Source organism: Oryzias latipes, chromosome 12 (assembly GCF_053564925.1).
Source record: "Oryzias latipes strain Hd-rR chromosome 12, Olatipes_Hd-rR_3.1".
Lineage (NCBI taxonomy): Eukaryota > Metazoa > Chordata > Actinopteri > Beloniformes > Adrianichthyidae > Oryzias > Oryzias latipes.
The window spans coordinates 30513400-30526565 of record NC_136248.1 but is presented as its reverse complement, the minus strand read 5'-3'; the positions used below and the strand labels follow the sequence as shown (position 1 = coordinate 30526565).

At 41.0% G+C, this 13166-nt stretch overlaps 1 protein-coding gene across 6 annotated transcripts in view; it reads right to left on the bottom strand.

The window, feature by feature from the left end:
• The window catches only part of clip1b (CAP-GLY domain containing linker protein 1b), a 40613-nt gene extending 29146 nt beyond the window's left edge, over positions 1–11467 (bottom strand). Inside the window, exons 1-14 of one of the 6 annotated variants that reach the window (XM_023960446.2) lie at positions 11365–11467; positions 10330–10479; positions 9001–9381; positions 8642–8772; positions 8436–8560; positions 5766–5967; positions 5360–5557; positions 3227–3330; positions 2708–2768; positions 2219–2323; positions 1425–1586; positions 1191–1286; positions 398–455; positions 228–325 (exon numbers count right to left, since the gene is read on the bottom strand). In XM_023960446.2, the coding sequence (XP_023816214.1) occupies positions 228–325; positions 398–455; positions 1191–1286; positions 1425–1586; positions 2219–2323; positions 2708–2768; positions 3227–3330; positions 5360–5557; positions 5766–5967; positions 8436–8560; positions 8642–8772; positions 9001–9381; positions 10330–10429 (1821 nt within the window). In that variant the 5' untranslated portion in view covers positions 10430–10479; positions 11365–11467. Of the gene's footprint in view, positions 1–227; positions 326–397; positions 456–1190; positions 1287–1424; positions 1587–2218; positions 2324–2707; positions 2769–3226; positions 3331–5359; positions 5558–5765; positions 5968–8435; positions 8561–8641; positions 8773–9000; positions 9382–10329; positions 10480–11285 lie in introns of all 6 variants that reach the window. The other 5 variants (XM_023960443.2, XM_023960444.2, XM_078956056.1 and 2 more) reach the window with 5 other exon arrangements.
• Positions 11468–13166: the final 1699 nt, after the last annotated feature.

Genomic DNA, 13166 nt, shown 5'->3' with positions numbered 1-13166 from the left:
TGATGTATGATATTAAGCAGTTTTTAGATGACTTTTGGGCTGGAAAACCATGACTCTATCTGCCAACCCTGAATGTGAGTTTGAGGTGAGAGAAAGGCGTCCTGCAGACAGAGTTGACATCAGACGCATCAAACTAATATTTTTTTAAGTATATTTTAAAACCAGAAGGGCTTCACTTCCACGTTGGGTTTTCAGCAGTCGGCCTCAGGACAGGTGTGTGGAGTTACCTGTGTCAGCTGCGCTCTCAGATCCGTCTCTCTGCTCCGACTCTCCTCTTTCTGGGTTTCCCGCTCCTTCTTTGATCGCTCCAAACTCTGCTCCAACTCTGCCGTTAAAAACAGAGCAGAGGCGGTTGATCGTCAGTCAAAGGCAGCAGAAGCATCTGCCGAGCGTTTACCTTCAGCCGCCTTCGCCGTCCGCCTGCTCTCCTCCTCGGAGACCTGGAGCTTCTGACTCTGAAACAGAAAAAACGCCGGCGAGTTCACGCTCATGCTGCAGCATTCCTTCATCTTGAGCTAATAAAGGAACAATGACAGAATCCAGCAGACATGTAAACGTTGTGGATGAAATCACGCCAATGTACCGGAGCAAAACACCTGATGGAGAAAACAAAGTCCATCGAGGAAAAGTCTTCGTTTCTCTAAAAAAAACAACAACACATTCTGCGTTTTCCTTTAGATTTTCTTTTGGATATCTTTTAACAGACAGTTTATTGCCTTAATCTTTATTTTGAAAGTTCGACTTTTACTTCCTGTCTGTGTTGCCCTGGGATTTGTTTCTCCTCGTTACTTCTAGTCTGCCTTTCTTTAAATATTTAAATAGTTCAGTTCCGCTGAAGGTTTAGGAAACTAACAAATTTTCCCCCAAACTATTTTAGGATTGATATACCCAAATATGAGGGTTTATAGCTAACATCAAGATTTGAAAGTGTCTTTGAAGGGCAAGAATTTGTACTAGTTCTGTTGTTTTTTTTTTACTGCATTGAATTTTATATTTTGAATTTGATTTGAGAAGAACACTTATCTCAGTTTGCCTCTGGAAACAGAAAACTAATTTGGACAAAACAGAACTAAACAAACTAATGAATTCCTCCTGCTTTCAATTTGCATTATGGCTGTGCAGAATGAAAACCGACTGTCGCTGCTTCAGGTTATCTGGGTTTTTTACAGGTTTGAGTCGGTTCTCCTCACCAGACTGGACAGCAGATCCTCCAGAGAGCTCTTCTCTTTCTGCACAGACTGAAGCTCTTTCTGTTTGCTCTCCAGGTCCACACTCAGCTCACTGATCTGTCGTGGAGGACAGTAATACAGCCGAGTATGAAGATCAGAACAAGTCCAAACCAGCCACACATCTGTGGAGCAGCGGCGAGCTGAAACCGCGCTAACGCCGGCACTTTCAGCTCCAGCAGGTGAACGGAGACCGACCTTTTTCTCCTGCGCCTGGACCTGCGAGGTCAGGCTGCCGATCTGCTTCTGCGACAGAGACGCGGCGTCCTCCTTCTGCTGGGACGCCCGCAGACGGAGCTGCAGGTCGGCCACCTCCCGCTCCAGCTCCATGATCCTGGAGCGCTCCGACACGGTCGCCACCTACGGCGGAGACGCAGGAGGGGGCATGAAGGAGGTTCACGGGGTTATACTCGCACACTGCAGTCAAATTCCTTTTATTTATTCCACCAGAAAAGAGCCTTTATGTTTTGCTGTCACCTTAACCTCTTTCAATGTCTTTCAACTTTTTTCTTATGCTATAAAATACAAATAAAGTTATTTTTGACCAGAAAAAGCTCATAAAAATCTTGTAGTTGCAAATATTTCACGTTTCTTTTGCTGTCGAATATGAGGCCCTCCAAGACTTTTATTTTGAAAATCCCATGAGAATTTACATCTTTCCTCACTCTTCTCTTTAGTTGCTTTAGACATGATTGAATAAAATAGTTTATATTTTAAATTCTTAGCGATAATTTAACAAGCAGATCCTTTTGTTTTTTAAACCTTTTTTTTTTTTTACTGTTTTCATCAACGGAAACAAAAACAAAGACTTTTTTTTCCCCCTTAATTATAATTAAGCAGGAATTGTTTACTTGAGAGTTTCTGTGCGTGAGAGGAACAGGACATTTGTCCACAGCGCTTTCGTCTACAGGTCCTTCAGCAAATACATTTAATAAGCCTTTTGGGGGAAAGCGGGTCCTGCTGTCCTGCTTCTGTGGGAGCGGGGACATTACCCTAGCGTCCTCTAAATCCCTCTGGAGTTTCTCAGCTTTGGTCTTTTCATAGAGCAGACTCTGCTCAAGCTCCTTTATGTGGGCATGCTCCAGCCGGGTCTGCGTCTGTTAGTAAGAGAAAGCAGGAGGAGGAGAAGGAGGAGAACACACCAATGCAACACTCGCATGCCGGCTTTGACGGGAGAAGGAGGACAGAAAAAGCAGCAGCTCCCTGCTGGACGTTAGATTTCTCTACAGAAATAAAGCCTTCTTCTGCCGGGTGAGGATAAGGCACAAGCAGAGAAAAATGAAGAACAGGAACAGCTTTTAGAAACAGGCAGGATGAAAAATGTGGGAATGAAATATAATTAGAGCTTAAAGAAAAGCTCAAAATGAAGAAAAAGTTCTGTTTCAGAAAAAATAATCAACTTTTACATTAAAAAAAGGATGGAAAGTATAGATTTAGGATGTTTGATCATTCAATGAAAATAAAGTGATGCTTCAGGTTACCTCCAGGTCTCCTTTGGTGATGCACGCCTCCTCCACACGAAACTGCAGGTCCTCCACCTTCCTGTCAGACGTCGCAGTAGAGACCATCGTCATTCAGAGGCGGCAGCAGCTGCAACAGCTGCAGCAGGCCTCTAGAAAGCTAGAAAGGCCCACTCCGATAAAAAAAAAGAGGTGTTTTTGGTGTTTTTTTGGTGTTTTGTGACATTTCCAAGTTTTTCTTTACTCAAATCACTGTGAATCAGGAGCAGACGACACAGTCTCCCTGCTCCAGGCTCTCAGTAATGGGAAGGGGAAAGGGGGCGGGGTTGCTCTGTGCCAACATTCCCGCCCACAACTCAACTTCTAATGAACTCCTGCCTTTCTGTAGACATAATGTCCTAAAAAAAAAACTCAAGTTTTTCTGATTTTGGCTAAAAACGTCATAATCCTCCTTGAAGGACCACTGGCTTTGAAAATAGACCAGAAGATGATCGAAGTGGGACTTTAATGTGGGGCCAAGGAGGACATGGGACCACCCACCTCTTCTCCTCCTCCAGCTGGTTGAGCAGCTCCACTTTGTCTCGATCTGCTGCCTCCACCAGCGAGCGCAGCTGGTCCAGCTTGGCCTCCATCTCCACGGCGTACTAAATCCACAGGAAGAAGATGTCGGCTCCTTTTCATGTTGAGTCTGAGCTCAGATCAATGACTTTCACAGTTTCTTTCTGCCCACAGGTGACGTTTCCCTTCAGAGCTTCTGTGAGGTTTCCACCCTTATTTAGCCCATGTCATCTTTCCCTCCTCCAGTTTGAGTCGCCGTCTTTTCTTAAGAGGAACTGGACATAGCTGCAGTTACAGTTTTTTCTGGTCTGTATGGAACTCAGTGAGGGCCAAAATTAGAAGGTTTTTTTTTTTTTTCCAGACCAATTTATGTAAAAATGTTGTTTTTTCCTGAGATAATGACACAACTGACCCTAATTTGTCTCATTTTTCCTAATCTTTCCCTGTTATGTGTGTTTGTTATAGCTAACGTGCCAAAATCACACAAACTCATGATGTCACAGACTATAAAATGGCGTCAGAACCAGAAAGTGAAATCCCACAGAAACGGTCTTAACTCAGCGCAGATGTAGTGCGAGTTAAAAATCTGCAGCAAGGATGAAGAGATTCGACAAAACCTCTGGGCTTTACAAAGACACGTTTTCATATGGGGTCAAATCAGGATAAGCTTAAAGTGAAGGAAAAAATATATAAATGAGAAAAATACCGTTTTAAGCTCGGAAGTACATTTAGCAGAAAAATTGAAAATAAAGTCATTTTGAAAAATTATATTTCTTCAATTTGAAAAAAAAACTTGAAATCAGAACAACTAGCCTACCAAATTAAATAAAATAACGGTTATTCTGCTGTTTTAAATTTTCAATTTTTGTTTTTTCATTTCTCCCATACTTTCCTTTCACTCCTCAATTTTCAGTTTAAATTTATTTTTAAAGTTACACGGGGGTGTGGCTATGATCCCATTGGCTTCTGGGACTTGAGTGACATCGGGTGACAGCTTATGCTGATGTCATTTCCATTACGGTAGCTATAATGCTCTCATATTCACTGCATTTGCTGAAATGACCTTTCTGACTGAAAATAGAACTTCAGCAATATTTGAAAAACTATTACTACTAACAAAGAAAAAAAATATTTTTAAGACTAGTTATTTTAAATCAACTCTGGCAGTTTTTTTTCCTTTCTTTTTTTTGTGTATATCTATATTGTCAGTTTCTAATATATATATATTATTTACTTAAGTTTGTATTTTCAACAGCAGTTAGAAATAATTGTGCCTAATACATATTTTGTAGTTGTGTTATGTTCTTACACTTTACTTTTATAATGTTATATTTTTTTGATGTATTTTTCAGGCGTTCAATTAAAAACTAATTTAAAAAAAAGTAATGCTCTTCCAAATTTTGTACAGCAGATGAGGGATGTCACAGGCCACAGACGCTGTTCTGGAACAGAAGTGATATAACTTCTGTCACAAGAAATCGTTCCAAAAAACAACAACATATTTTTGGGGGTAAAAGTTTTAGGTTTATAGTTTTTCCAATTCTTTTGTATTTCTTCAATTGTACTTTTTTCGTTCAAATTAAAATTAATTTACAGCTATTTCTTATTTACCCTATTTTTCTAATTTACTTTTTTTTTCAAGTTCAAATTTATTTTTCTAATTTACAGCTTAGTTTTAAATTCACATATTTTTTTTCTTCAAAATTTACTTTTTTTTTAACAAATCAACTTTTTTTTCTCGAATTAACAACTTTTTTTTCTCAAATTAACAACTTTTTTTTCTCAAATTAACAAATTTTTTTCTCACATTAACAACTTTTTTTCAACTTGACTTTTTTCTTTTCAAATTTACAGCTTGTTTTTCAAAAATTATATATATTTTTTTCAAATTAACAACTTTTTTCTCAAATTTACAGTTCTTTTAAAAATATTTCTTTCAAGTTGACAATGTTTCTATATAGTTCAGACCTATGTTGAAAATCTTTTTTGTCTTTTCAAATGTACAAAATCAAATTTTCAGATGAACTTTCTGTTTTTTCCTCACTTTAATCTGAACCTGATCTGACCTCCGTATTTTCAGCTGATGAGATTTCAGGATTTTCTTTCAGACTCCACCTGTTCCCGGCCTTTCCTCAGCAGAACCAGCTCCTGCTGCACCTCCCCGGCGTGGCTGGTGGCCTTGGCGACCTCACACCTCTCCAGGTCCCTCTCCACCAGCAGCTGCTCGATGTGCTGCTGCTTCTCCTTCAGCGCTTCCTGCAGCGCCGTGGTGCCGGAGATCTTACGGGCGTACCGGGCCGACGTCTCTGTGAGCTGGAGAGCGGCACAAGCGGCGTTGGCTGATGTCACCACACTCTGACGCCCTCAGCACACACCCTTAGGCAAATCGAGCTACGCCGCAAAATTACTTTTAACTATTTTTTTAAAAGGTAAAAATTAAAAAAAATTAAAATGTGTGTTTCTTTTATTTAAAGTCAAACTCCAAAGGCTGCAGTGCTTCTGCTCTGAGTCTGGGCCTCACCAGTCCCGCCCGGCTGGGTTTGCCGCTGATGGAGGAGGTGGCGGAGCTGAGCGAGCTGATGGAGGAGGCGCTGGGACTCCTCCTGAGCATGGATCTCCTCCCTGACCTCATGGCCTTTGTGGGGGTGGTGCAGGGGAACCCGATCCGCGTCACCTTATGGACCGGTGCGAACAGGCCGAACCGGGGCAAACACTGGAAGTACCTGGAAGGAAAGAGTTTAACCAAATATTAGTGCATCCTTTTTTTTAGCTGAATTTGTTTTTTGTTTTGTTTTTTCAAAGAAAAGTCTTGATTTCCGTTGACTTTTTTTTCCTGTGTTTTTAAAATTGTACCTTTGTATTTGTAATTGTGCCTATTCTTTTGTTTTAATTTGGCATCTCTTGAGCATTTTGTGTGATTGTTGTGACACAAAAAAGTTGTGAATAAATTCAATAATCATTTTAAACTGAAGGCTGCAAGACGAAACAACATTTTGAGGCTAAAGTAGATTTTTTTATTCAGTTACTGAAGAGCAATCAGTCGCATAAGAAAAGCACAGCTTTGACTAAATTCCTTTTCAAACTCTATTTTTCATGTTTGTGAAAGACCAACGGTCAAACTTAAACAATCACACAATAGCAGCACAATTTGTAAGTTTTACTGTACTTTTTTCAAAATAAAATGTTTTCTTTATTTTCAGAAAGAAACACGTTTTTCAGTCTAGTGTGGGTTTTATTTAAACGTGTCTGCTGGTCGCCAAGCTTTGAATTGAGTTTCTTTTAATTTTTTTTTTTACTAATACTTAATTAGAAGTTCCATTTTTTCTTCTTACCTTCCTTTTATTCTGGAATTAAATTTTAACATTCAATACACATGAATGCTCTAATTTCCATAAGTGGCCAAATTATGTACAAATATAGTTTTTTCTACACTAATTGGGTAAAAAAACTGTCTTGACTGCATGTACTGTGTGAACCAAATGGAAAAATGGGTTAAAAATCTGCAACAAGGATGAAGAGATTCAACCAAACTTCCTGATTCACGTTTTCATATGGAGTCAAATCACAATAAGTGAATGAAATATATTTAAATTTGAAATATTCTATTTTAAACTCAAAAGTGCACGTTGTACACTTGACAAAAATATTGAAAATATATTTATTTTTTCATTACAAAATATTACCAAATTAAAAATAAACTTATTGGTAACAGCTTCAGATTCAGTTTTTGCATTAACAAAATGAAAAAAACTGAATTAAATCTAAGTGACCAACAGACAAATCGATAGGGCCTATTTTATGTAAAATTGACTTTTAGAGCTTTTCAGAGTATTATAATGTTCATTCTCTACAAAAAAACAACCCCAAATCGGTATTTTGATCTGTTCACGTATTTCTGAGTATTCCTCTAATAACCGGCTCTCTCCCAATCCATAAAAACAAGCGGGATCTCACATTGTGACATCACAATGTGAGGAACCGCCCCTTCCAGGAAGAGTCTGCGCTGTCAGCTCCGCCCCCAAGCAAACACACACACTCCCACTTTCTCCATGGAGCTAGCGGTGATCGGCTACACGCTTTCGTAAGGCTCCACAATATTCTCATCCATCTTTGCTAAAGTTCAGATGTGGTTTGTTTTCGTGGGAGAAACGCTGACCTGCTGCCGAGGCCGCCTCTAGGATGATGTCATGAAATGGGCGGCACCCACAAGGAAAGAAAGGCGGAGCCTCAGAGATCGAGTCGTCTTACTTCCGGGTTGGAAAAGAACTCATATTTAATAAAAAAACATGTTCTTTAGTGTTTCAAGGGTAGTATATTCTCATATATATGGATATAGTTTGCTCTGAAAGGCTAAAGCATAGCAGGATACAGACCCTTCAACTATTTCACCTGATGAACCTGAACACTACATTTCTTTAAACACACATGGTATATTCCCAAACAGTAAATTTACACAAAAAGTACATTCACACAGGTCCACAGACTTTTAGTCATTTTACAAGGAGAACAAACCAGCTTACCCCCACTTTTATATAGAATATGTGAAATGATCTTTAGCTGTGATTTTTATTTGAACTTGAGACACTTTATCGGTCATAAAGTTCAAGAGTTAAAGCCCCATCATCTGGGAAATTTTACACACCTAGGTGTGTCGGGAACCATGTGGTGGTTTAATGCTGAGTGTCCAGCAGGGAAGCATCGGGTCCCATTTTTAGAGTCTTTGGTATAGCCTGGATTTGAACTCACAACCTTCCAGGTCACAGGACGGACACTCTACCTCAAGGCCACTGAGCATGTCAGTATCCCTGTCACAATGGAGTGTAGATAAGAAAACCTTAATGTCGCAGCCTTTGGGTTGGTTGGCTGGAAAAATTGGAGCTTTTTGGCCGAAGTTGTGGTGATTCATTGGACAAAGTTGCCGTGTCGGCAAAAATGTGTGGGAATTGAAATGATCACAATGCGGCAAAATTCTGGAGGGACTTAAAGATCTGTGATTTCCTGTTTTTGAAAATTACAGGATTTGTTTCACTTTAAATGCAGGAAATGTCCCTCATGAAGAAAAGGCGAGGTAACCTTAAAATTGTAAACTTTTGGTTGTGAGATTCAGTTATAGCAAAATCCTCCACAGTGATGTCGAGTGAATCTGAAGGGGATGGCCCCCATCTGACCCGCGGGTCATGCGTGACCTCACCTGGCCCCGGCTACGGCGCCGTCATTCTTGCCCAGAGGTTCGTCCAGCTCCACTCCACACCAGTCTCCTTTGGCGAAGTCCGTCTCCCCCAGGAAGCGCACCACTCCCGCCTTGCTGCCGCTGACCTGCAGCACAAAGATCCAGAGCAACAACTAAACCAAACGTTCTCGCGTCAAGGCTTCCCACCTTCGACGGCTGGTGCTTACCAGCACGCGGTCTCCCAGCCGCAGCTCCCGCCTGCTCTTTTTGAGGGAGTCTGGGTCTGACAGGTTGGACGCAGACTCGCTGGAGGCCGCCATCCGGGTGAGGGCGCTCATCTTTATGCCGGTGCCCTGAGCTGAACAAACACAGAAACGTCTTCTTGGTGACGAGAAAAGAAAATGAAAAGGATTTTCAAAAATGTGGCAGACGGTCTTCAGGAGGCAAATCATCACTTTTTAGGGTAAGACTTTGCCTCAAACCTTACAGCCGTGTCAGGCAGCCACAAACGTATATTTGTGAAAATTGGTCATACGTGAATCTAAGTGGAAAAAGTGAGAAAGGTTAATCCGTTTTCTGACGTTACCCGCCGAGCTGGAGCCGGCTGGCGCCGACTCGTTGGTAGCCCCGCCCCCTTGAGCTGGACTGGCCTGCCTCCTGCTCTCCTCTTTCTCCGGCAGAGCTGTTCTCGACAGCTTTGAGGGTCTGGTGAAGATGCCCCGCCCATCCTCACACTGGAAGTACCTGACGCCGGCCACCGACCCGTCATTCTTGCCGATCGGCTCGTCCAGCACGATGCCTGCCCACTGGCCGGGCGCAAACTGTGTGCCTCCGACAAAGTGCACGTAGCCGGGCTTGTTGCCGTTGACCCAGACCCTGTCTCCGGTCTGGAAGTCTGTGCTCGCATCTTGAGATGGGGAGGTCACGGTGGTGGGGGGTTTCTCAGGAGGAGGAGCCTTTGGAGCGTCTGAAATTAGAACCGTCTTAAACTTCACTGACGGGTTAAAAAAAACAACAGCGGAAGAGTTCTGCCTTTTTAAGAAAGCCTTTGGAATTTCAGCAGGAACATCGTCTCAGGAAAACACGTTATAACCCCCCAAAAAACAACAACAACAACGTTTTAACTTCCAGGTTGAAACGCAGTTGAAAACAAAAGTAACAGGAGCCAAGTCAGATCACCAGGTAAACATTAAAATAGAGGGGTCATTCACTCTAATGCAAAGTAAGTTAAATACTTACAGTCTGGTGTCTCCGTTTTAGCTTTTGAGACTCGGGTTTTGTCCGAATTCCTTCACGACTTTCTACTTAGTGCCCTTTATAGGGCGACCCCCAGATTAAAGTGCTGCCCACATCTACAATTCCAAAATCCGGTGCCCTGGAAATTGCCCAGAAGTCTCTGCGTAAAACCAGTGTGCATAGAACGCTCGCCAGATTGGCTAATATAGACCACAATGCATTGCGTTTGAAACATTTTTGTCTCCGGCAGCCCCGTGACCCCGAAAGGGACGAACCAGGTTTAGCAGATGAATGAATGAATGATGATTTTTCATGGGAGGAAAAAGTATTTTATTGTATTTTTATAATCCCTCCAGGTTTTCATCATCAGGACACGTGGATTCATAAATAGTCCTCGTAAAATGTTCATATTTACAAATTTTACTTCAGGATATCTGTGATGTCATACTCGCTATACATAAAGTTTTAAAAAGTAGCGAGCATGGTGTCCAAACTGCTTCAAAAATCCAGGGCAATCGATAAAACTCTTTTGTTTCTTGTAGTTCAGACACAGTTTACTATCATCCCATTTGTAAAATATGGCATTAAAAAGGGGTGTGGCCTTCCATTGTCAGGTCGAAATGCATCCCATAATTACATCATGACAATGTATGAAAAAACCATAATGAGAAGTTCTTACTGGATGACGGCGATGTTCTTTGTGGCACCCCAGACGGTCGGACTATTTTACTGGGAGGTTTCAGCCCGCTGGCTTTACTGGGGGCTCCCTGTTTGTCCATGGGTGGGGGGTCCGAGGCCTTCCCCACCGCACAGTCCCAATGTGATGACGCTAGAAACCAGAGGAGCATTTAAGAACCAAACAGCACATCTGAGAGGGCTGAAGTGTAAAAAAACTCAACACTCATTTCATATTTTACACCAAATTTACAAGTAAGAGTTTTAGAAATGACTGATGCCATCCATCCATCCATCCATCTAAACATCCATCCATCCATCTTCAAATCCACCGTGAGACTGAACACTTCAATTGATAAATGTAAATGATGCTTTCAGAAACGTAGGTGTTTTCAGAACAGCACCATCTATTCTCCTTTCTTATAAAACTTAGTGACCCCCCGTGGTTTAACCCACAGAGTGATGGAAATGTGTTGAAAACTCATCCAAACAGCCAGGTTAGCCTTCACCAATCCAAGCCCCGCCCAGGCCAGCCGGGGCGGCCCGATCAAAACAACAAGCACACCTGGAGCTGTCAAACCGACGCTCCAGTCCCCGGCACCATCACGGATCGCTGTGACGCTCATAAACATGGAAATATGTGTTTTGCGTCCATAAACGCATCGTCGAGTGACGAGCCGAGGCGGGAGCGTTTTGTTTGTGTCTGGGTTCAAGAACAGGATAACTCACTGACACCCGAACGCCCCACCATCACCCACCCAGAAAATAAACCCCTCGGAGCGTCAGCTCGGCGGGATTAAACCCACAACCGAAAACCCCTTTTAGTGGCGCAGAAAAAAACTACAGTCCCCGATGGACTTCACAGCTAGCTAGCTTTAGCAAGTCAACACAGGCGGGGGTGACAAAAGACAACAACCGGACCCCGAGGTGATGTTAACGCCCACCGAGGCAGACGCTCACCGGGACCGCTTACTAGGTTTCCCCGCGTGGACCGGGAGTCAGCGGGGGTCGACGTGGGAGGGCGCGGAGTGCCTCATACCGCTACACGGGTTTCCAGACTCCAGTTTCCCTGCCCAGCCCGACCGATGCAGCCTGACGTCACCATGGGAACTGACGCTGCCTTCAGGGACACCAACACCGGCTTGTACATGACACGATCGGTCCACAGGGAAAGAAAAGTTTGTTTGTTTTTAAGCAAACTTTATTAACAGAACTTGATATCCATACTTAGCATCAGAGAAGCACAGAATGAACAGGAATGCCAAAAGAGAGAGAAAAATACACAAATTAGATTTAATTATGATTACAGAGCACATTTGAATACATCACAGCATCATAATGTTATTTCTGTTATTTCTGTATTTTGAAAAACATTTGTAATGTTTTCCTTTTTACAGTTTACATGTTTCGCAGACCGCATGTTTTTTACACTTTTGCAGCTGTATTTATTTAATATTTAATATTTATATTTATGAAAAATTATCTCATTTTTGATAATTTTTCATAATAATTTTAGTAATATTTTTAATTATTTTATATAAATGTCATTTGTGATGTCCTTTATTGATGTTATATTATTTAGATTATTTCTGAATGTCGTTTGCTGCCACAGATAAATGAAATTTCCCCATTGTGGGATTAATAAAGTCATCCATCTATTTATGTATCACCAGATATTATTCATTCCTTTTACATTTTTAACTTCGAGTAAATTGACCTAATTACTTTCAATTTCATTTAAAGAAAAATCAAAAACAATTTGCTTATAAGAAAAAGAAACACGAACAATCTGTTTTTTTATTTTGTTTTTTATTTTATTTTATTTTTTAGGGTTTAAATACATCTGCCCAAATTTACATTTGACAAAAATAAAGGTAATGGTTTCTGGATGATTATTGCAAAAAGAACAGCTGGTGTTGATATCCTTTTGAAATCTATGGGAGAAGAAGATGATCCCGCTCAATATTTTTTTAATAAAAAAAGCAAAGAAAAGTTTGCTGGTGGAAAGAAAAGAAAACAATTTCTTGTTTTAAGAAAAACAAACTGTTCACTAAAGGGAATCAAAAGAGTTTTAATGTTTAGAATTTTCCAACACTTTTTTAAACTTTCTAATCTGTAGTAAAAAAATTTTTTTAAATGTATCACATCAATCCAATTAAAAAAAGTAAAAAGCAACTCAAAAAATAGGATCAATAGAGCTAAAAAAAAATGTAGATTTACTAAAAATTTGCAAATTTTCAGAACGGAATTTTATGTTTTGTTTACTAAAGACGTCTTTTTATATCCCAAAAAATTCTGAAGACAAAAATCTCGTTTTTGTTTCATTCATGGTGACAACATGGCATGAATGAGCGTAAATGCAATTTCATTATTTTGCAGACACATTTCCATCCATCCATTTTTCCTGCCCTTTGAGGTCTTGGGGCTGCTGGAGCCTATACCAGCTGCTGTTGGGCAAAGGTGCGGTAAGTTCTGGACACATTATTAGTAAACCAAATATATATACAAGCTAATATTCATTAATGAGCGATGCATACCAGGAAGTAAATATAGGTTGAAACTTTGTACAAAATCATTGAGTAAAGCTGCGAGCGGCGTTGTTTGCCCCACAGCAATACCCACCTGTGCCATTGCCACCCCATTTTATTTCCCCACCCTGTGCGGGGGAAAAATTCATTAAAAAATGGTGGCTTTGGCTGGTTTTATCTCTGTAATGGCAGCATATACTGCCACACGCACAACAAAACAGCGCTAATCAGGCAGTGACGGTCCTTGCAGTCCAGGACTGCTGCAAGATACAATTAAAGGACGAAATTCAGGATGAAACCCTGAACAGATCAG